Raw genomic sequence first — 21,574 nt, forward strand, 5'->3', positions numbered from 1 at the left:
TGTTAATTCTTATTTATGGGATTAAACTCAACTCTGGTGACTGTAGATGACTCTAAATGCACAAACGAACAGAGCATCGAGCGCATCTAACGATGCATAGATGCACTGCACATGAGCAGCCTCAGCTAGAGCACTATATAGTGCTCCAGTAGTGCTCTAGCCTCAGCAGCCTAATCCCCTGAAAATACCTCGCGTACGTAATTTTACGTACTAAATGGTTTTACCTGTGGGTTTTGCCTTTGTTGGAGGTAGTTTCCTTTGGTGGTTGAAGGAGTATTTCCGGTAATTCCTGCCCAGATGTTTAGTTGTATGTATGATCTCTATGGTTTTGGCAGTGGATTAGACTGTTTTGCTAGAGGTCGGTGGGCTTCTTGTTTGTGCATTGTGGTCCCTCATTCTCTTTTTCCTGTGTTGGAAATCCTATTTGCGTTTGAGTCCGTGTTGTTCTGTCCACTTGCTTTATATTCCCCGTTCAACATCGTTGTCTCCGTCGTCTCCCACCCCGCCCCTCCGACGATTGGTAGCGGCTAAGTGAGTCGCCACGGTATGGGGAAAAGCTTTTTCTCTGTCACCCAAGGTTTTTTAGAAACCAAATATTTTTTTTTTCACTCTTCACCAAGTTTAATTTGCAAATCAACGTTGCTGCAAATCAAATAAATTATTTACTGAATTGGGCGTCCACTCGCGCCACCTAGCCAAAAGCATCAAAACGAATGAAAAATTTGGGCGATGGCTCGCGCCATCTAGCACGCGAACCCCAAAACCCAAACAAAAACAAAAACCGGGTCGGCGCTGGTCGGCGCACGCTCGGTCGCCCCGTCTGCCGGTGGCCCGTGCAACACCACATGCGGCCACAGATGGGATTGGGCGTCTGCTGCATCAGCTCCTCGTCGCCGTGAGCCGTCTCGGAGATGTGAACAGGCGACGCCGCGCTCGGATTAGCCATGGCCCGTGCGTTGATCTCCCACCACCACGACGCCGGTGGATGCTGAGCGACGAGCCGCCGCCTCCACCGTCGGCGCCGGCCCAGCGTACGGGCCCCTTTGTTGTTGCGGCGCGACCATGCAGACAGGGCTGCGACCGCACGCCAAGACCAAGGCGCCCCCGGTGCCGCCGTCGCGGAGGCTGACGACACACGCGCAGGATGTCACCGAGACCGTGTCCGATCTCCGGGCCAAGACGATGCTCAAGGAGGCCGTCGACGCCGTGGTGGACAGCTTCGCCAAGAGCCCGCAAGGCTACAGCCGAGGTATAGATACTTGGCTCCGTTTCCTTGGGTCACTTTTCACTCTTATTTCATTCTAAAAGGGACGGGGTCATCATGCTGCTAACCGTTTCCAAGTCGCGTTTCGCCGCGCGCGCCTTGACATCGTTTCGGGATGGGACATTTCTGTTGTTTTGATCCTTCGCTTTGGAGTTTGACCGTGAGGTTTTGTTTTTTGCTGGGGGGGGGGGGGGGGGGGGGGGGGGGGGGGGGGGGGGGTCGGGTCGAATTAGTTGAACGTCGAGCGATCGGCGTGGGACACCAACAAACCGTCATCGGTTGTCGATCCGCCGTAGCAGAGCGAGCGAGTGCGCGTGTGCTACGTTTCTTCTTTTGGATTCTTTTCTTCGCTCCCCCCCCTCCTTCAGACCGGTGCTGGTGCGGGGCGCGTCTGCTCGCTATAAAAGTCCGGAGAAACGGCGGCGTTCCCACGGATGCTCGGTCGTCGTCGTCGTCGTCGTCGCGCAAGTGGCTGCTGGAGTGGCGTCTTTTTTGTATTTGTTTCGTTTTTTCTCTTCTTCCCCTCGCGTTGGATAAGCTCAAACTTGTTCTTCCGGACAACGCAAAACCAGCTGGCATTGGAAAAGCCGATTCGTCGGTCGTCCCTGACGCAGCTCGTCTCTCGCTGCAGCGCCGCCGCCGCCAACCTTCTCTCGTCGCCTTTTCATTTCCGAGGGAGCAAGGAGTTGGGCCCGCTGGTGATCCGGGTGAATTGGATCACGACTTCCCTGGCCAGTTTTCGTTTCTTCTTCTTGTCTTTTCTTTCTCTCGGCGGCGGCGGCGGCGTAGACCGGCTGAGGCGGCCCTCTCGGCCCAAAAAACGGCCGCGTCGGCTGCTGCCCTGCTGCCGCTACCATCTGCTACGCGTGCTGGTATTAGCGCAACATCGAGAAGGACAATCAGATCGACTAGACAGTGCTCGTTATTTCCCTCGCATCGCCCGCGGCTCTTGACCCAAAGTTTTCGCCGTCTGCAACCGCGCTCGGAAGAGGTGCCACCGTGCACGTGCTCTAAACCCCCCCCCCCCCCTTCCGTTCTTTCTGTTTTTAACAACTGGAAACATAATTGTGCTCCAATCGGCACGTGACGACTCTGCGCGGATAGTTTCTCGACCTTCGTCGAGAGCTTGTACCGACTGCGCATGCGTGGTGTCTGCCAACCCTGCCCTGCGTCCATCGAACGTTTCGTAAATGCGAATTGTAAAAGCATTCGTCTAAGTCTCTGCGCGTATGCGCACGATTATACATATGTAAAAGCGTACAGCTGCGTTTGTTCAGGAAATCGAATTACAGCGATAGCCTTATGAAAATAGAGCTATTCGCACTTTCCACTCTAAAAGTTTTAAACCCTTTTGAGGTTTATAAAGGTGCTCTTAAGGCTTTGCATTAAGGACTACAACATTCTGGCATCCCTCTTCCGTGTAATATAAATCCTTTACTACGTTCTACGGTACTGTTACGCCACATCCATAATTTCTTGACAAAGGGTGTAAAAAAGGTGCAGTACTGGGAGGTAAATAATTTTCGAGTGGAACGTCGAGTAAAAAATGGTTCACCTACCCGTACTGCACCTTTTTTACACCCTTTCAATAAGTGGGAGTATACCGATATTTGTTAGAAGGGTGTCAAAAAGTGTGAGGTTAGTACAGTATTGGAAAGTGAAGTAAATATATTTAAGTAGGATGCTGTCACACCGAAAACACTCCCATTTGTTAAAAGGGTGTAAAAAAGTGCGATGCAAATAAAGTATGGGAGAGTAAATCATTTTTAAGTTGGATACTGTCACGCCGAAGTTACTCCCATTTCTTGAAATGGCGCCAAGCGTGATAATAGTTTTGTATGGGAAAACAAATATTTTTTTTTTTTTCAAGTAGGATGCTGTCACGCCGAAAACACTCCCATTTTTTGAAAGGGTGTAAAAAGTGTGATAACTGCATTAGAGGGGAGCGACACTAGAATTGCTTGAGCGGAGGCTGTTTTAGCGACCGCGACGAGTAATTATCACTTGTATATATTTTTTTTTCTTTCTTTTTAGTAAGAGATACAGTTCATGAAACTTGACAACTATGTTTTATGCAAAATATTGGCGAGGGAAAAAAAATATTTTCATTGTTAATAATTGCTAACATATTCCCGGGAAAACAATTCCCTTTCAAATGGCGGGCACACGACACTAAGGAGCTGTAAACAAGGCAGCAATATGGTGTCATATGCTTCCTTCACGACGCTTGTTCATTTCTGTGTTTGTGATTTCTCTATCTGGCGTGTGTTGCATGTCGACTGTATGCATACTAATTGGGAGCAAACAAGGAAATTAATAATCTATATATAGAGAGAAAGAGAGATTCTTTTTAGGCCGCGACGTGGTGGTGTAACGCTGGGGAAAATTGAAAAGAGGGAGTGAGCGAAAACACTTTAGTTTGCATGTAGGAAGCATATCAGCTCTGCATACTGCGTGGCACCAACACGTTAGCGCCATGTAGTCTTCTTGGCATTGCCGCAGTGACCAAATAACGTCCCCTAGGTGTCGCAGATGGTACCCTTACGGGTGCAAAAAAGCAATTGTACCAGAGGTTTACACTTTTTCAAGACCCCTATTTCGATTCATGCACCCTTTTTACTCCCAGTGTGGGATGCGGTTGCATGGAACACCCACCTCAAACAGATTTAGACGAGCTTGTTTAAATATCACCTAATTATGACCTCGTATCAATCATTTTGACTTGGAAATACATTCCTTGGACTTAGAGATATACCTTACGTGAAATATTGGCGAGAGCAATGCTTCGTATGCGTCATTACGCAATTCAATCCCTTATGAAATGCAAGAAAAGAAGAAAAAAAATGCTTCTGTCGTTGTCATTGTTGTTTCAAGAAAATAAGTATTCGAGAGATGTTTTGATGGCCCATCCTATGCCGAATGGGACATTTCTTTTTTTTTTTTTTTTTTCAACTATCAGTTCTTAGTTGACGATGTTGACCTTAGGATTCTATGTTATACGGACATTTTCTTACAACTTATTGAGAATATGAGATACGTGACGGTGGACCCATTGAAGAGAGACTACTGTGTCTTCGCCGTGGAGCCACCCGTATTTTGCGATGTATTATTCAACGGCTGCAATCTGCTGATGGAAGTTGACTCCGGGTCGGCTTTTACGGTTGTCAACCCGCGTGTGATGCGCCAGCTCCGCATTTCCAAAAGCAGCCTCAGGCCGTGCACCTTCCAGCTGCGCTCTTATACACGGCAGAGTCTTCGGATTCTTGGAAAAGCAACAGCGGACGTTTCCTTCAAGGGCAAAAGCGTGGAATTGGAGCTTCTGGTTGTAAAGGGATTTGGCGTCAGTCTCTTAGGGCGCGACTGGTTCCGGTCCTTGGGCATTTCCCTGGAGGGTGTCAACCATGTCGACGCCTCGTTGCAGCATGTTCAGGCAGCCACAGTCCATAATGTGATGGACGAATTTTCTGAGCTGTTCCAAGCAGGATTCGGGAGAAGCAAGGGGCCGCCAGTTCGTGTAGATATCGACCCCGCCGTGAGTCCCAAGTTTTTTAAGGCCCGTCAGGTGCCACTTCCGCTGCTGCCAAAAGTCGACGAGGCCATCGATAAACTGGTGGAACAAGGAATATTTGAGCCTGTTCGTCACTCTTCCTGGGCAACCCCCGTCGTGCCCATTCTCAAGAAGAATGGGAACATCCGCCTATGCGATTACAAGTGTACGGTAAACCGTGCCCTCCGGTGGGAGACATACCCTTTGCCTACGGTTGATCAGCTGTTTGCCAAACTGGCTGGCTGTCAGAAGTTTTCCCAGCTAGACTTGGAACAGGCATACCACCATGCAGAAGGAAGTAGACAAGGATACAGCAGATCTCCAAACGGTCAACACTCATCGAGGACTTTTCCGGGTCACACGTCTACAGTTCGGCGTTGCTACAGCCGTAGCGATCTTCCAACGCTACATGGAAGAATTGCTCGCCGGACTTGATGGTGTTCTGGTGTTCCTCGACGACATTGTGATTGGTGGCAGAAACAGTGAAGAACACGAAGCCCGCCTCCGGGCCGTGCTGGAGAGAATCAGTGACGACGGTCTCCGCCTGAACAAGGGCAAGTGCAAGTTCGGAGTGCCTCAAGTGACGTTCCTGGGGTACCAAGTTGACAGGAAAGGCATACATCCTACGGAAGACAAGGTTCTGGCCATCAAGACCGCTCCCGAACCGGAAGACAAACAGCAATTGCAGTCTTTCCTTGGCCTCTTAAATTTCTATGGTCGGTTTGTGAAAGGGGCTGCTCATGTTTTGGAGCCTCTTCATCGGTTGCTGGACAACGGTGCTGCATGGAAATGGGGAAGTGAAGAAGCGACAGCTTTCCGACAAGCCAAGGATCTATTACAGTCGTCCGCGGTTCTGGCACATTATGATGTCGCCCTTCCCTTGGTAGTGGCCTGTGATGCTTCTTCGTATGGGTTAGGATTCGTCATGAGCCATGTCTCACCGTCGGGTCAAGAATCTCCAGTAGCGTTCGGGTCAAGGGCAATGACACAAGCAGAACGAAACTACTCACAGATGGATCGTGAGGCTTTGGCTGTCATAGCGCGGGACTGAACAAGTTTCATCAATTTCTGTACGGACGGCATTTCAAGATCTTTACGGACCACAAGGGGTTGCTGCACCACAGCAACCCGATTCCCCAGGTCTTGTCACCACGCAACCCGATTCCCCAGGTCTTGTCACCACGCCTTTTGCGCTGGAGCCTGATGTTGGCAGTACGACTACGAGCTCATACCGACCTGGCCGGCAGATGGGAAATGCTGACCTTTTCAGCCGCCTTCCGCAGAAGGTTCAGGACTTCGAGGTACCTCCTCTTCATGACGTTTTGCTCATCGCGTCCACCCCCGAGGTGCCTGTCGACTCAAAGAAGATAGCCTTCCTAACAAGGAAGGGTCGCGTTCTCGCCCTCGTACTGCGTTGGATTTTGCATGGCTGGCCATCTGAGAAACCTTCTGAAGTTTTCAAGCCATACTACGATCGCCGTGACGAACTGTCTGTTTACAACAGTTGTATCTTGTGAGGCAGCCGTGTTATCGTACCACCGCTTCTTCGAGAAGAAGTTCTGGACCTACTTCACAGTGGTCACCCTGGCGTGGTGAGGATGAAGGGCCTTTCAAGGGGATATGTGTATGGTGGCCGGGTCTTGACCAGGACATTGAGCGCCGAGTACGTTGCTGCTTTCCGTGCCAGGAGTCACGAAACGCGCCAGCCCGCGCACCCATGCACCCATGGGAATTCACAACAAGACCATGGTCGAGGCTACACGTTGATTTCGCGGGCCCCTTCCAGGGGGAGTTTTTCTTCATCGTGGTAGATTCGCACTCTAAGTGGATGGAAGTTCAACGAGTCAAGTCCATGTCAGCTTCGACAGTGATCGCAGCTCTACGTACGCTTTTCGCTACGCATGGATTGCCTGATGTTTTGGTGTCGGACAACGGTACTGCTTTCACTTCAGGGGATTTTAAAGAGTTTCTTCGTAGAAATGGCATCCGCCAAGTCCTTGCGGCACCCTATACCATCCCTCCTCGAACGGGCAAGCCGAAAGGATGGTTCAAGAGACCAAGAAATCACTGAAGAAAATCATTCGCGGCGACTGGTCAACCCGTCTTGCCAGGTTTCTTTTCGACCAACATATCCTTCCCAGTACTTCCACTGGAAGGAGCCCCGCAGAGTTTCTTTTGGGCGGCAGATTCGGTCGGCCCTAGATCACCTACATCCAGATCAGCAGGCGGCAGTAACCCGGCGCCAGGAAGAAGCCTTTGAGGCCAGCAATCGGCAAGCCGCTCGCCAATTGGAACCCGGAAGTCAAGTTTTTGCAATTAATTTTGGCACGAGCGGGAACCGCTGGTTGCCAGGTGTGGTCTCTTGCCGTTTGGGCCCGCTTTCGTATCAAGTGCAACTTGAAGACGGTCGTGTGTGGCGGCGACACATTCATCATATCCGTACGCGGCATTGCAGCATGCCAAGTGGCAGTCCAAGCCAGAGTTGCGAAGTCCAGATTCCTGATACAAGCTCCGCAACATCAAGCCCGAATCCAGACCGGAACGTCCGTCTAGCAGCTGCTCCGACTGCTGACCAAGGAACCGAGCAACACCAGGCAGGTCAATCCACATCGACCTCCTATCTTCCCAATCCTGGCGCTGCTCCATCAGGACGTCCTCAACGCGAACATCGTCGTCCGGAGCATCTTCGAGACTACATTTAGGGGGGGAGGTGTGTCGTGTACTGGTCTTTGGTGGCATGCCGGCCGCGAGACAGTGCGACGGTCCACGCGAGCGCCGGCAGCTGCGCGAGCAAGCTCTCCTTCCGCGTGCCCCCGTTCGGTTACGGCTGCTCGACCTAGAGCACCACATACAACGTATACATGCACAAATAAACCCTTGGTCCTCCGTGCCTGACGCACCCGACGCCACGAGTTGAAGCAACACCTCCTAGAAGGCAAGGCCGTAGCGCTCTTCTCGTGACGTCGCAAAGGAAGGCCATCGGGGGCGCGCGTCGAAGCGAAGGCAACGCGCGTGGATCGACCGTCGTAACGCGCTTTTCGTCACATACGCGTGTCTTATTAGCTAAAAGGAAAGCTGCACATTGCAACGGGTCTAGGAAACATTTTATTACACGGGCAAAATATTACACCGCTAAATAATAGGTACGAAATGGCACGAGGTATGGACGTAAGACGTCTATAGAAAAATGTGATTGTTTTAAGTCGAAAATATTGGGTCACGCAATTATTGCTGTAGGGATGCATATTTTATATAGAAATACGTCGACAAAATGGCGAGACACGCAGTGATAGGACACAGTAATGCAGATCAGTTACAAATCAGGTAGACGTAGCCAACGCGGACACGGCTCGACAAGTGTCACTTACGATCATGTAAGCCAGCGGCGTAGACTTTCCATTTTCCCGGGGGGGGGGGGGGGGGGGGGGGGGGGGGAAAGGGGGGGGGGGTGCGCGTTACCTTCTCGCCAGAACTGGAGATCGAAGCTAACGAAAACACGCTGGGATTCCATTTCCTATGTATTTCGTCAATAAGGGCAACGTGGGCGTTATTTTGTTTACATGCCACTACTAGAAGCTCGTTACATGGCACGTAAACAGCGTCTCGTCATGGCCTGGGCCCTGGGAAGGGGGGGGCACATGCAAGCAATGTTATCGCGTGCAGTCACTGAATTAAAATTAATGTAATTTCGATCGAATGACAATATGGGGTCGAAAAATCTGCTTGCGACGCTCGTATAATCACTCAAAACAGCGAGCTGATTAAATCCCGTATCATTTAATTAAAATATATTAACTGTTCCGTGTGGCAGGGGTACTAAACTTACTATTTACGGTCAGCTGATTTACTTCTCCCTATGGGCTCGACCTGCCTAAGAACAAAATATAACCTATTTTGTATACGATACTACTATTACCTTAATACAATTAAGATCCTAGTATGAACGCGGTAAGGGCAATAAAATAACATTAGTATAAATAAACACATAAGCACAAACGACGCACTTTCAATAATCACACAAACTTGTTATTTACCTTCCAGTAAAAACTAGAATATTACCACGCATATTTACAAAAATCGACGCAATAGCGAATGTATAATGACGAAGAACAAGATTCATTCTATCACGAGATTTAAGAAAAAAAAAAATCGACTGCAGCATTTTACTTGCGTCTTCATGACCAAGAAAGCCCGTAAATAAGTTGTTTCTCACCTGTCCATCGTATCCATACGTCCCACAAGATCCACCACGAAAACATTTGAACACATACTTGAAGAAGTCTCTCTGTCGAAAGAGGTCATCGCCCAGTGTCATCGTTGACTAGTTGCTACACACGTCACTCAAACCGTAGCAGGACTTGTTTCGCGAATCCACGTAAATGCCGTAGTATGAAGCGAACACACATACAAAAAAAAAAAAAAAAAACTACTTGAAACTGCAATGACGAGAAAAAAACAACAAAAAAACACGACGGGTAGGAGGATTGAAAGAGCCACACACACACACATACGAGAGCAACGGCAGCAGTGTGGGACCAGAGGCTTAAATTGTCAACCAATCTCTTGCTCGTGTGCGCTCCCTGCGGCGATGACTGGATGTTTTTTGTTGTTTTTTTTCGGTTCTTTCCCCTTCTGAATTGTCTCAGCGTTCCTTTTCAGACAGTCAGCAGCTCACACGAGACGTAAATTTACCAGAATCGGAGCTTGCATGAGGGAAGAAGATGTCGCATCAGAAATTCGGAGCCGGTTCATTCGAAAAGTGTGGGGGAGCTGCGGGACTGCGCGTAGTCCCGCGGTTACGGGGATAATCGTAAATATAAATTTGGCACTTTTAACCTTGATAACGCGTTGTATATTACGTTTATATTATATATATATATATATATATAATAATTTGTACGAGAGTGCGCTTTTAAAACGTAGGTATATTAATGTTGGATAAACGCGCACGAACACCACCGCGCCGCTCGAGAAGAAACTTTTTTTTTTTCAGGTTGGTAGCAAATTTTCTCACGTAGTTGCGTCATGGCCTTCCTTCGTCCCTATTTTGTGTTTCATAATGTATGTATGTACTCGAGGACATTGAGAAAGCATTGTGTCACAATTAAAAAAAAGAAAAGAAACTGTATAATAATTTTGTTAGGTACACGCGCGACAACAAATTCAACTAAAATGTTGTCTTTTTCTTTTTGCGATAAGTTTTGTCGGCGTAGCCCGATTAGCCGCGTGCCAAAAGACAAAGCGCTTAGCTGTCGAAAAGAATTTACAACAGACGACAGCCGACAGGCATGCATTTTTCACGCTCACAAATAACGTGTTTACCGATAGACAGAACACGGGCATACAATTTTAGCGAGTGTAATATGTTCGATGCACGCGGATTATCTCGGGGAGGGGGAGAACAGTTGTCATTGGTTCGCAAAATCGCGTCGAAGGCCGTTCGACGTTCTTCGATCCCGTTCTTCGTTTGCCGTGAATGTCGAGCAAAAACTCATGAATGGGCAGGCACTGACCAGCCCTAGTTCTTACAGTGGAAGGTAACACAGAAAGGGGTACGCAGCATGCGTTAGAAAAATTAAGTGGACATTTTCTAGAAGGGCCAGAACGAGTCGAATGCAAAACCGCAAAACATAGCTAGAGAATCGCGCTGAGCGGGTTTGCACAGTCAATCAATCAATCAATCAATCTGTATTTCACATCAGAAACCGATGTAGGCTGCAGAAGCAAAAAAGTTTTGAAGTTTGATTTGGACAAGGCCTCTGCATCCTTACAATTGGCACACGGCGACATACTAAACATCAAATGTTAATATTTAGTTTTCAACTTTTAACATTAAGAAGAAAAAAAATAAAAAAAGAACAGCATCAATTAATCACGCAGCAAATAAAAAAATATATTAGGCGCACGACAGGACTGTAAAAATAATAATCGTATTACCTCAAGGATAACAGAAATATACAGAATACACGACCCCACAATACAAGTGAAATTTTAATGCAGAAAAAAAAAAAAATCTAATTGTGCTGGGATTCAGTCTCGATATTTGTCAAATAATGCTTCTGAAGTTTATTTAGAACAAATGGAAGATTATATCTTAGCATTTGGAACCCGTAATTAGTACGATTTATGGGTATTTTCCAGTGCTCCCCCTCACGAACGTCATTAACCCTGATATTTGGTGTTGGGTTTGAAATATGTCCAAGGTTAGAACGAAGGGCAGGTCTGATAGAGGGCGCGAGACTCGTTCCAACCGCATCAGCATCAGCAACATGGCGGCGTCCTATGAGCGTTTTTTTAGACAGGTGTGTACAAGCCGATCGAAGTTGTATTCGGAAATAGTGTCGCGTCTCGCTCTGGAGGAGGGCTTTCCCCTCAGCACGCGGGTGCGCTGCGGCGAAGCAAGGCGCGCAACGTCGCGATGCCTGCTCTGCGATATTTGCTTCCCTGCAGTACACCAGCGTGCGGTGAGAAGCGTACTCAACGGGAGCAGAATAATTATTGCGAAACTTCCGAGTAGTGTCAGTCGAAGATAACGTGATGGCAGTCTTTTATACGAAATGCAATCGAACAGTACGTTATTTCAGGCAATAATAATGGAAAAAAAAAAGTTCTGAAAACCAATTAAAAGCCTATCGCAGCGATCTGGCCGGGTAGCGAGGCCTGAGCTATTATATTTTCGGTATTAATTGAAGTGGGATTAAGTTTTGGCGCAACGTTGACGCAAATTCCTCACATTATGGTAGAATGTAGCAGGATGGCAAGCACTTTGGCCCAGTTTGGCGCAAGTGGCACATCAATCTGCTGTAATCTCCAGCATCCTATTTCTTAGGGCGTTCGTCAGCACCCGAAGGGTGTTGCTCTAACACCCTTTGGGTATTAACCCTGGGACGAGCTGGTTTACTGTAAAAGTTTTTAGTGTGTACTTATATAACGTGCGCGCTCACTGCGCAAGCCCACGACGTACCTCCTCAACGAGGATCGCCTGGTAAAGTTACGAATGCGAGCGAGTGACAGTTTTTTGTGACTAAAAACTTACACTGTTCATGGCGCACCGGCACACATGTGCGCAGTTCCCAACTTTGTGTGGCAGTGAAGTGAAAGATGTGGGAAACACGAAGGCTTTTTGACTTCTACATTTTAAAATAAGGTGAGACATTGTTTAGTATATATATATATTGATTGATTACATGCCATTCCTTCACTTTAAAGGCCTGTTCACACATGCAGCGGAGCGCTACAAGCATAGCGCTTACCTCGCGCTAAGCGCGTGCTGACGGGAGCGTTCACCAGCTTTGTATCGCACCGTCGAAACTGTTGCTCATGGCAGACGATAAGTAGCTGACGGCACGTGAGAAGCGCTACATCAGCGCTCCGCTGCATGTGAGAACCGGCCTTTAAGGGGATGCTGAACCGAAATTTGGATTTCGCGAAGGAACGCTACGAACGGGGGGGTCAAGGCATGTGCTTTGCCCCCCCCCCCCCCCCCCCCCCGGAAACAGCCGCCACTGGGCAGGGGAAACACTGGCCGGCGGCGTCCAAGGGATACCAAGAGCACCGCCCCCCCCCCCCCCCGCGGCCCTTGGGGGGGGGGGGGGGGGCGAGTTGGTTTGCCCCCCCCCCCCCCCCCCCCCCCCGAATCAAAAACAAGTTGGTTTGCCACTGGCTACGAACTCCAAAACGTCACTCATTCAGCGATATATGCAACGGATGGCCATATTTTTGGAAAGGAAGGCCGCGAACGGGCAAGGAGTATGACGTCACGATCCTCTTGGAACGCTTGAGAATGAGGGGAAGAGGCCTCACTTCTCTCCTCCATGCTTCGGCTCACCTGCTCGAGGGCACGAAACGGAACTTCCACAGGAAGTTCCGCAATTAAAGCGGTCTTTCGTCAAGTTTTCCGCACCCACTGGCTTCATGGAGTCCTGTAATGATTTGCAGTTGACCAGACAATTGAGCTGTGGCAGATCTCCGCGAAATAAAAGTCGCAGCGAGCCGTGACCGTCGAGCGCGAACCGTTTCTGTCACGCGCGCGTCGATTTCACGTGCAAACACTAGAATCGATTAATTTTTATAACTTTTTTTTTCTTTTTGCCTGAACGCAGATTTTTATCACAGAATAAGGTGTGTTTTTTTTTAACTTAGAGCAGAATTATTTGCAGAGCATAAATTGCGTTACCATCAGATTTATTTCTTAACGTTAACTTTCGCGTGCCTACGAGCTTGTGAACATGTGGTTTATGTGACAGTCTTGAACAAACTCTAGCAAAACGCCACGTACAAAATAAAGACACAGCTTTCCTGATTTCCCTTCCCCCCCCCCCCCCCCCAAAAAAAAAAAAAAAAAAAAAAAAATCCTAAAGGGACTCTGACACCGCCCAAAAAGTTTGCTTTATTTTTATCAGGCGATCTATTATGGGTGTCAGAAGACTGGCCAATCAATATTTTGCTACAGCATCAGGTATATTTTTAATAAAGTAAAAAAAAGAAAAAGAAAAACGCAACAAAACCGAAACTGGACTCTGAGGGAAGAAAGTTACCGGAAGTCACGTGGCTCTGCAGCTTTTTTTTTTCTTCCTTTCACTCAACGTATTTGCAGCTTTGTAGAAGCCACAAAAAATGGGCATCCTATTTTTTGAACATTTTTAGTACTGAGTGTGTGCCTTTGATGACCCACGAGTCACGACTTTGATTATCTCTGGTGGTTTGCCATAGAAAACGGCACGTGACCGCGGAGAAGAGAGAAAGCGCGCAACTCAAACCAGCCAGTTCTCAGTCGGCGGTTTTCGGGCGAATTTCGAGCCGCAAATTGTGTTCTGGGTAGTTGTTCTCTCGTATGTCATGTACAAACCAAAACCTTGGCGGGCAAAAATACCCTGTCAGCGTCCATTTATAAGACGCGCCTCTCATTCTTGCTCATTAAAACGTAAACAATACACAGTACCGGAAGTAGATTGCCCTATACTTTTCTGCACTGGCGCAAGAGGTGTAAGTAAATCGAACGCAGCTAATGACAAGAAGCTGGTCAACCGGAAGTCATCTCGTTCACAGAGTCTGTAATGAGACTGCGGGGAAGATACGTCCTCGTTGGACGAGTGGTACGCGTCTCTTTTGTCACGTGGTCAGGTGATGAAGGGGAGGCGTCTGATTGGTCCGGCGGGCACGGATATCCCATTGCACGGGACCGTGCTAGTGGATATGCATGCGCAGTTCGTACCGAAGTTACCACTACCGCTACTACTAACTACGCGTGCGCACTGCCTACCGAGTAGTACCAGTAGTACCAGTAGTACCGACACGTCGTCTGCTAAGTAATAGCAGTCGCATGTAGTCGTACCGATTGCGCCATAGTTTGTATCACATGGGGTCGTGCCGGTGGATACTATGCACACGCAGTTACTACTACTATCTGCGCATGCGCGCTGCCTACCGATGCGTTCTCTGCGCGCGTTGCCCGTCGACGCCCGTCGTCTGCTACTCGGACGCCGCGGAGCAGCGGCGCGCGGGGACGTATGCGGTGGCGGTGGGCGCATGTTTTCCTCGCCGGACCGACCTCTCCGGTGCCCTGTCGGACGGCATCGCGTACGCCGGGGAGGCGGCCGGGGCAATTAGGCGGAGCTGCCGGCCAGCAGCCATAAAGGGGTCATTCGTCTCGGCGGCCAGCTCGCGCCGCTCCGCTGCATCTGGAGCAGCCTCCGACGACGCTGGCCGAGGAGCACGTAGCGTGCGCGGCCTTTGCCCCCGGCGCGCCACTGAAACACGCGCTCTCGTGGCGTCCGAGCTCCTCCCGCCTTGGAATGTGCCCCGCTGTCCCGACGCGCGCGTGCGGCAGAAGCGCCTCGTTGGTTCGTTGTTGGCCGGCCAGGTCGCGCTCCGAGCCTCGGCGTTCTTTTCACGGCTTTCTCGGCGCTCGAGCAGAAAATTGCCGGGGAGGGGGTGCGTACCGTCTGCTAGGTTTCTTGGATGGTCCGAACGCTCGGAACCGTTGAAAGATGGTGCGTCGTCTGCTACTTTTAATAGGCGTATTTCCCAGCTACAAGTTTTCAAAAAGAGTGCACAAAATGCTGTGTGTGTTTTTTTTTTTTTTTTATCAGTTCACGTTTTTTGTAACCAGGCGTAGTGTTGTTCTTGTGTCGTTCACGGCATCTTAGCATTTTTTACGCGACCAGTGTCGTTAAAAGTCTCCAAGTCACATTCAAAGTGCGTTATGCATTGTCTTGTTCGCAATCCTAGCGTGTATTCAATTAAAAAAAAAAAGAAAAGACACACACACACACTTGTAGAAATAAAACAGGAACGAGTTTGTCCGACATTTGTTTGGTTCAATGTGTGCAATGTATTTTATTTGATCCAAGAAATAATTAGAAATAATCGCATTTTAAAATTGGCGATGATAAATAAAGAGCTCACGACTTCACCTCCACTTTAAAACTACAAAGAGCCCGAATTCGTATTTTATATAATTTACATATTCACAATGATGGAAAACATTTCTGGGCTGTGCTAAAAAATTGTAATTCGGCAGAAAAAAAAAAAACTTATCAAACATACATTGTATTCCTATTCTGTTAATTTTCTTCTGTGTGATTTTGTATTCCCTCCCCCTCTCCTGCCTATAAACCCTGAGGGTGTTGAAAGAAGTAAATAAATAAATACTAAAGGATCAGACACTGCTTCAATGAAAGACAAACGTCGAACCCCATTAAAACAAAACATTAAGGACAGCATTTTCTTTGGGTTTTATCAAGAAACGAAATTTAGAGCAAAATTGAGAGAGGTGTAAAGGTTTCTAGGCCAGGTGGCGCAAGCTGCCGCCCGATGCACGTAATATCATTCAAAGAGCGCTCCGATGACCACCACAGAAAAGGGGAGGAGGGAGCTCCCCTTTGATCAGGATCCTCTTTTGTGCCTCGCAGATTTGCACAGATGTCGCTATTCCCAAAATTTGAAATATTCATGTAGAAGCCGGGCAACATTGTCCATAAGTCGAACTTCTCAGCGAACCAGTAGAACCTTGAGGTTCGATTTCAAAATCGAGGTTCGACAAATGTTTGCGACACCCCTACTATTCATCCACCCTTAGGAAGTGTGCGACTGGATCCAAGTTCTCGCCGTACACTGACGCAGCGCTTGTTTTCTAGGCGAACTGAGCCGAGGTCATGCCGAACGATGACGCAACCGTCGTGTCCAATAAATTCTGGAGCAAAACTGGCGCGCAGTTTTGATACGGTGCATTCAAGACAGGATTTTGTGCTCTTGCAGTGAACGTGGTGGAAGCCCTCCAGGAGTTCTGGCAAATGAAAAAGAGCGGCAGCCGACCGGAGTTACCGGCGGCCATGGTGGTGTACGAGTCCGTACCTGCCTGCAGTCCTCCCTACGTCTGCTTCGTCACCCTCCCAGGCGGAAGCTGCTTCGGAAGCTTTCAGGTGGGCGCTAGAGCACTGTATAGCTCCTACGGAGCAGATCTGCCATCCTTTCATCCGCGTGTTTTGCCGAGAGAGCATCTCGGCGTGTGTCATGTGCAGGGTGTAAGATAGACAGGTGGGAAAACGGCCCATAGAAGCCTACCACAGCGCCGTGACCGAATTGTGTACTCGTCTGCTTGCGGGTACCCCCGATTAGCGACAGATGGCGCTGCGGCGAGAGGAAAAAAAGTCGGAATCGAATTTGCGTGGAACTCTGTGGGAGAGTGCGCAAAATAAACTGAGAGCACGACAATCTTCCATTGAAAATCCACGAGAAACTATCTCCGTCAGTTTAGCCAATCGCCACGGGTCGTGCACCCGGAGTGAGAGTCCGCGGTGCTCCACATAGATGGCGCCACAGAAAAAGAGAAAACTGAAGGGGACACAATCCGGTCGCTGATCTGGCTCTCGTTTCCCCACCTGTCTATCTTACACCCTGGTCATGTGGTACTGAGGGTTCCAGGAAGCGCCCGCCCTATGGGTGAACACATGAAGATCCACGCAACACGGCTGATTAAAAAATGAACGCCGAGCTCACAATTTTCGAAACTATTCTGTCGTGAAGTTGGTAAAGCACCAACACTTTATCAAAGTTTTCTTGATATTGGATACGTGTGAAAATTTTGAGACGGCTATTTCAAAGGCAATGGCGTTTGAAGCAGACGATTGTTTTACGCAGCGGAGATGGACTTTATGGGTAGGCCGGAGCGGGTCACGTGAACGGCGTGAAGTTGCCGCGTCATCTGCTGCATAATGCTACTCGGGCAATTTAAAAAAAAAAAAATTATGTTCTTACATGACACACAACTTAGCGAAAATTATCGTACATCCCTTTATTATGTCAAAAACTATTATCATTCCCAACACCCCAAAAATATTCAAGAAACAACAATTTTCTCATGTTCCCCATGCATTTCTGACTGAAGTTAAAACCTCCTGGCGTTTGTCGCTAGTCGCCGAGAGATGGCGTTCTAGATTGTGCTACTCTGCTCCGAAGGAGCTATATAGTGCTCTAGTTGGTGCCAATCCACTAGCGATGACGTGAAGTAAGGCCTTGTCTTTATTGGCCGATCCAAAGTGCAGCAGCCCAAACCTGCGTACGGGGCACATAAACTTCCGACAAAACTTTCGAAAGATGAAAGCCTCTCTCCCCCCCCCCTTTCCTTTTTTTTGTTGGTTTCGTTGTCTTTATAAGACAGATTGCAACTAAAAATAAGTTTGTCTGAACGAAGGGGACAAGCGGTAGCACTAACACTGAACTCGGAGAACATTGTTTAAAATGCCCAAATCATGTATATCACAAAAAAGAAAAAAAATTCCCCTGTGGAAACTTTTTTTACATAACCTTGAAGTAGAGGTTAAAGACCGGCGACTAGTTCACACTTTCCACTTTTCCCTTCTCCCCACCCTCCTACCCTGTCCACCGTTGCCTGTTTCCTCCTCCCCCATGGTGAGGAGCATCTTCTGCCTTGCAGAATCTCCCCGATTCTGGTCATCGACCTTTAACTTTGGTTGCACAAACATGTCTCTCGGTATAAATATTGCTCAAAGTTTTCCTTTTCTTTTCTTTTTTTCTGGGATTTTTTTTTTTAGCATATTAGACAAAGGACATTGACAGCGGCTGTGGTATGCCCGTTAAAGGACTTGAAGTAGTTTCATTCTTAAAGTGGGCAGAACGCTGTTGGAACTCGGAGTTGCTTCCGAGGAGAGCTTTCAACTTGTCTTGCGACTGCTGGAGAGACTTTTAAGCTTGGCGTTGACCTCCAGTTAAACAACTGATGCAACTGGCATGCTTTTATGAATCAGTAGAACTGCCTGGCACAATTTAAGAATTCCAAATTGACAGTCACGTTGTGCTGGTCACATTGCCCTTCCCAAAAGATGAGATGGGGCAACTCTCATCACACCACTGCAGCTTTACCTCGACAAATTTGCTGAAAGTTAACGCAGCTACCGGGCAGTTCACCAAAAGCTGGTCTAGGATATTGGGTGAAGGCGAAACCTACTGCCAGTATTGAATGTATGGCTGCGAGCACAGAGTTACCTGTGCCGCAGCAATCATTGGGCAACGACTACAGGTTCATCGTGCTCTTATGCCTTAGTCCATTTGATGCCTTATGCGTACGATCTATTTTCGTATCGCTACCCAATATCACACCCGCGCGCATCATCGACAGAGCCCAGGTTATTTTATTGTTCTTTGCAAAGTGGCAGCCCTCAAACTTCAGGAATATCTGCTAGGAGTGGGGGGAAAAAAATGCGGCCCATCGATCGGTTGCCGACCACTGTAATGATGCCGAGTGCGCCCTTACAGAACTGCCCCACAAAGGCGGAAGCCCGCCGCAGCGCCGCCAAGATTGCCCTCGTCAATTCAGTCTTCAACGAGCATCCCAGCCGAAGGATATCGGACGAGTTTGTGGCCCAGGCTGTCAGGGAAGCGAGGGCTTCCTTTGGGGTGAGTACCTTTCCAAGGTACATTGGGTGAAACAGTGTCGACAACGTCCCTTGTCAGAAGTCTCCCGAGGAAAACCGCTCCTTTGTTGACATAGTATCGAACAGTGGAGTATTATAACTAGAAAATGTGTTGAAAACATCACATAAAAAAATTATGGAGGAAAAAGAAATCGGAATGGTCCAATATGTTGCGAATATCCCTTTTGAGTCAGGTGGTCACATATCTGTTGTGTGTAATGGCTGGTTCACACTTTTGGGACTGCTTATGACCACACGTCTTAAAACATCTTACGAGATGCCCGTAATGACTGAGGCTTATTGTGGAGAGGGCGCCGTGTAACAGAGCATTCGGTTGCACGTCAAAAGATCCCCAGGTGGTGGTTGAAATTTATCCTCGGTGCTCTGCTGGGGCGTGCCAGATGCCCGTCGTAGGTTTGGAACGTAAAACCCCAAATTTGACTTTTGACTTGACAGATATTACTGGCGAGTTTTTGCTGGCGACATCAATTGCGCTTTTTGTAGGGAACACTTGGTGCCAACAGAAGGAACCTTTTCCTTCTGCCCCCTGTAGTTTAACCTCGAAAAATGCACTTTGCTCATAGCCATACTTTTGGTCAAACGACCAACATACCAAGCTATCTTGTCTTGCTCCTTGCCAAGCTCACCGTTCTCCATCACTCCCCTTTTAGCTCTAGTATTATATTTTAACTCTATTATTGTATCAAAGAGAATGAGCATTAGAGATCATTGCAATGCCACTGCAGCAGGTCCACCCACTTGCCTCCAAGCCTGCAGTTGAAAAACAAACCGGGGTTCTCCAATGCAATTGCGAACCAAAAATTAGCCACCATTCCTTAAATATCAGGCTGCAGATAAAATAACCACCTGCGCAAACTAGATTAACCTTGCGACCAACTGCAGGGCCATTGGAGTCCATCCCAGGCCGCAAGAGGTACGCCTTGACCCTCAAAAAGGAAGCACCGCGATGCGCGCTAAAAAGTCGTGTTGCTGTCAGAGCTGTATTGGCTGGGATGGCTCTTGGAGTCTGCTGCAGCCAGATGCAAGGTAAAACAATGTTTAGAGCCGCTAAGCTATGCTTCAAGGTAACAACACTTCAGCCACCCGTGTGCTTAGAATCATTGTTGCCAGCTATCAACTCCATCCAAATTCGTAGGAAACTGCTTCACCTCCTCCAGAAACATTGCAATGATCTGCGATGGAACAAAATGCTATCGCTCGAGCTGCCAAGGTATCTAAAGTTCCGGAGTCGCGAAATAGAGGCACCCGCAAAGAAAGTGGAGGAACGGGGTGGTGACCGAGTGTGGCCTATCCAATGGCTCCATACTCCGGTTCACCTCAGGTCCCGACGCAGTCAGTGCTACGAGGTTATGGGACCTATTGAACAGCATCAAAGGGGCAAGTCACTGGGCCATCTCTGTACGCGATTAGTTCAGCGACGAAAGAACACAAACAAAAACACGACAACACCGTGCGTTGATGCGCCTTTGACGCCGCTCGGTTGGTCTTATCGGCTGTGTCCGGACGTACAGTGAAACAAAGTACAGTTGGAACGAGTAGTTGAGAACACTTTGTTTTGTGCGCGGCTCTGATCTTCGTCGTCTGCCTTCCCCGCAGAACCTGGCGAGTCAGTCTGGCGGGGTGGATGCCTTCCGCTTCATGCTGGAGGCCAACCGCGGCCGCACCATGCTCGAGTTCCAAGAGCTCATGACAGTCTTCCAGTTGCTCCACTGGAACGGGTCGCTCAAGGCCATGCGAGAGCGGCAGTGCTCCCGCCAGGAGGTGCTGGCGCACTACTCCCAGCGGCCGCTCGACGACGACATGCGCTCCCAGATGGCGCTGGACTGGGCGGCCAGGGAGCACCACGCGCCGGGGCGCATCGCCCAGGAGATGGCGGCGGCGCGGGCGGAGCTGGAGGCGGCGCGGCTGGCGGGGCGCGAGCTGCGCTTTCCCAAGGAGAAGCAGGACATCCTCGGGCTGGCGTGCGCCCAGCTGAGGGACAAGGCCCCGCCACCTCCACCCAGACCCCCTAGCCAATAAAGAGAGGCCCCACACCCTTTGTACAGAACAGCCGGGGCGTTTGAAAGATGTGAGTCGTCGTTTCGTGGACTTATTTCGACGCCCATGGTCCCCCCCACCCCAACCCCCCCGTACGGAGAAACGATTCCCTTCCCTTCGGTCACGATCGACATACAACTTTAAGCGGAAAGACTGCAGTGGCTTAGCTTGGCTATGCCAGGATGTACATAGCGTGAGCTTATGCGCACAAAATGAGAGGCGCTATCAAGCGGCTCCGCTGCAGCGGCAGACTTGGCTACTCCGCAACAGAGGCGCACAGCTGGGCACGCGGCGGTGCCAGTGCGTCTGCCGCGGCTACGACGTCACTCCTCTCAAATGCGCAGATCGGCGAGACGGGCGCAGCGACAGTGGAGCGCGCGGCGGCAGCTTCGCATGGCTCCCATTATGCGGAGCGCACGGCGCCGTGCTCATTATGCGGAGCTCCGCCGCTGCCGCGCGCTCCGTATAATGGGCACGGCTCATTATGAGGGCCACGCAAAACTGCTCAACCTCGGCCAGTGTAGCTAACGCTACAAAATTTTCCAACATTTGTTGCCTCTTCGGAAACCCTTTCGATGCATGGGTGGTACAGGACACTTGAACATGCGTTCCAGGCCCCATATTGTGAGATAATCTAACTGAATGCTGGCCGGAGTGGTAAAACTCCCAGACAAGGCAACCAAAATGTGATAAACTATTAAAAACTATATATATAAAACATCTATAAATAAACTAATTAAGGGCCATGCACCTTCCTAAGACATTGCATCA

At 49.0% G+C, this 21,574-nt stretch overlaps 1 protein-coding gene across 1 annotated transcript; it reads left to right on the forward strand.

The window, feature by feature from the left end:
- Positions 1 to 766: 766 nt before the first annotated feature.
- LOC8024489 (protein limb expression 1 homolog) lies at positions 767 to 20,838 on the forward strand. The gene is made up of 4 exons (XM_042289382.1): positions 767 to 1,249; positions 16,071 to 16,234; positions 18,588 to 18,728; positions 20,363 to 20,838. The coding sequence occupies exons 1-4, from the start codon at positions 1,063 to 1,065 to the stop codon at positions 20,783 to 20,785; spliced, it is 915 nt and encodes a 304-aa protein (XP_042145316.1). The 5' UTR covers positions 767 to 1,062; the 3' UTR covers positions 20,786 to 20,838.
- Positions 20,839 to 21,574: the final 736 nt, after the last annotated feature.

The sequence above is a fragment of the Ixodes scapularis genome, unplaced genomic scaffold (genome assembly GCF_016920785.2).
Source record: "Ixodes scapularis isolate PalLabHiFi unplaced genomic scaffold, ASM1692078v2 PGA_scaffold12__126_contigs__length_90152505, whole genome shotgun sequence".
Classification (NCBI taxonomy): domain Eukaryota; kingdom Metazoa; phylum Arthropoda; class Arachnida; order Ixodida; family Ixodidae; genus Ixodes; species Ixodes scapularis.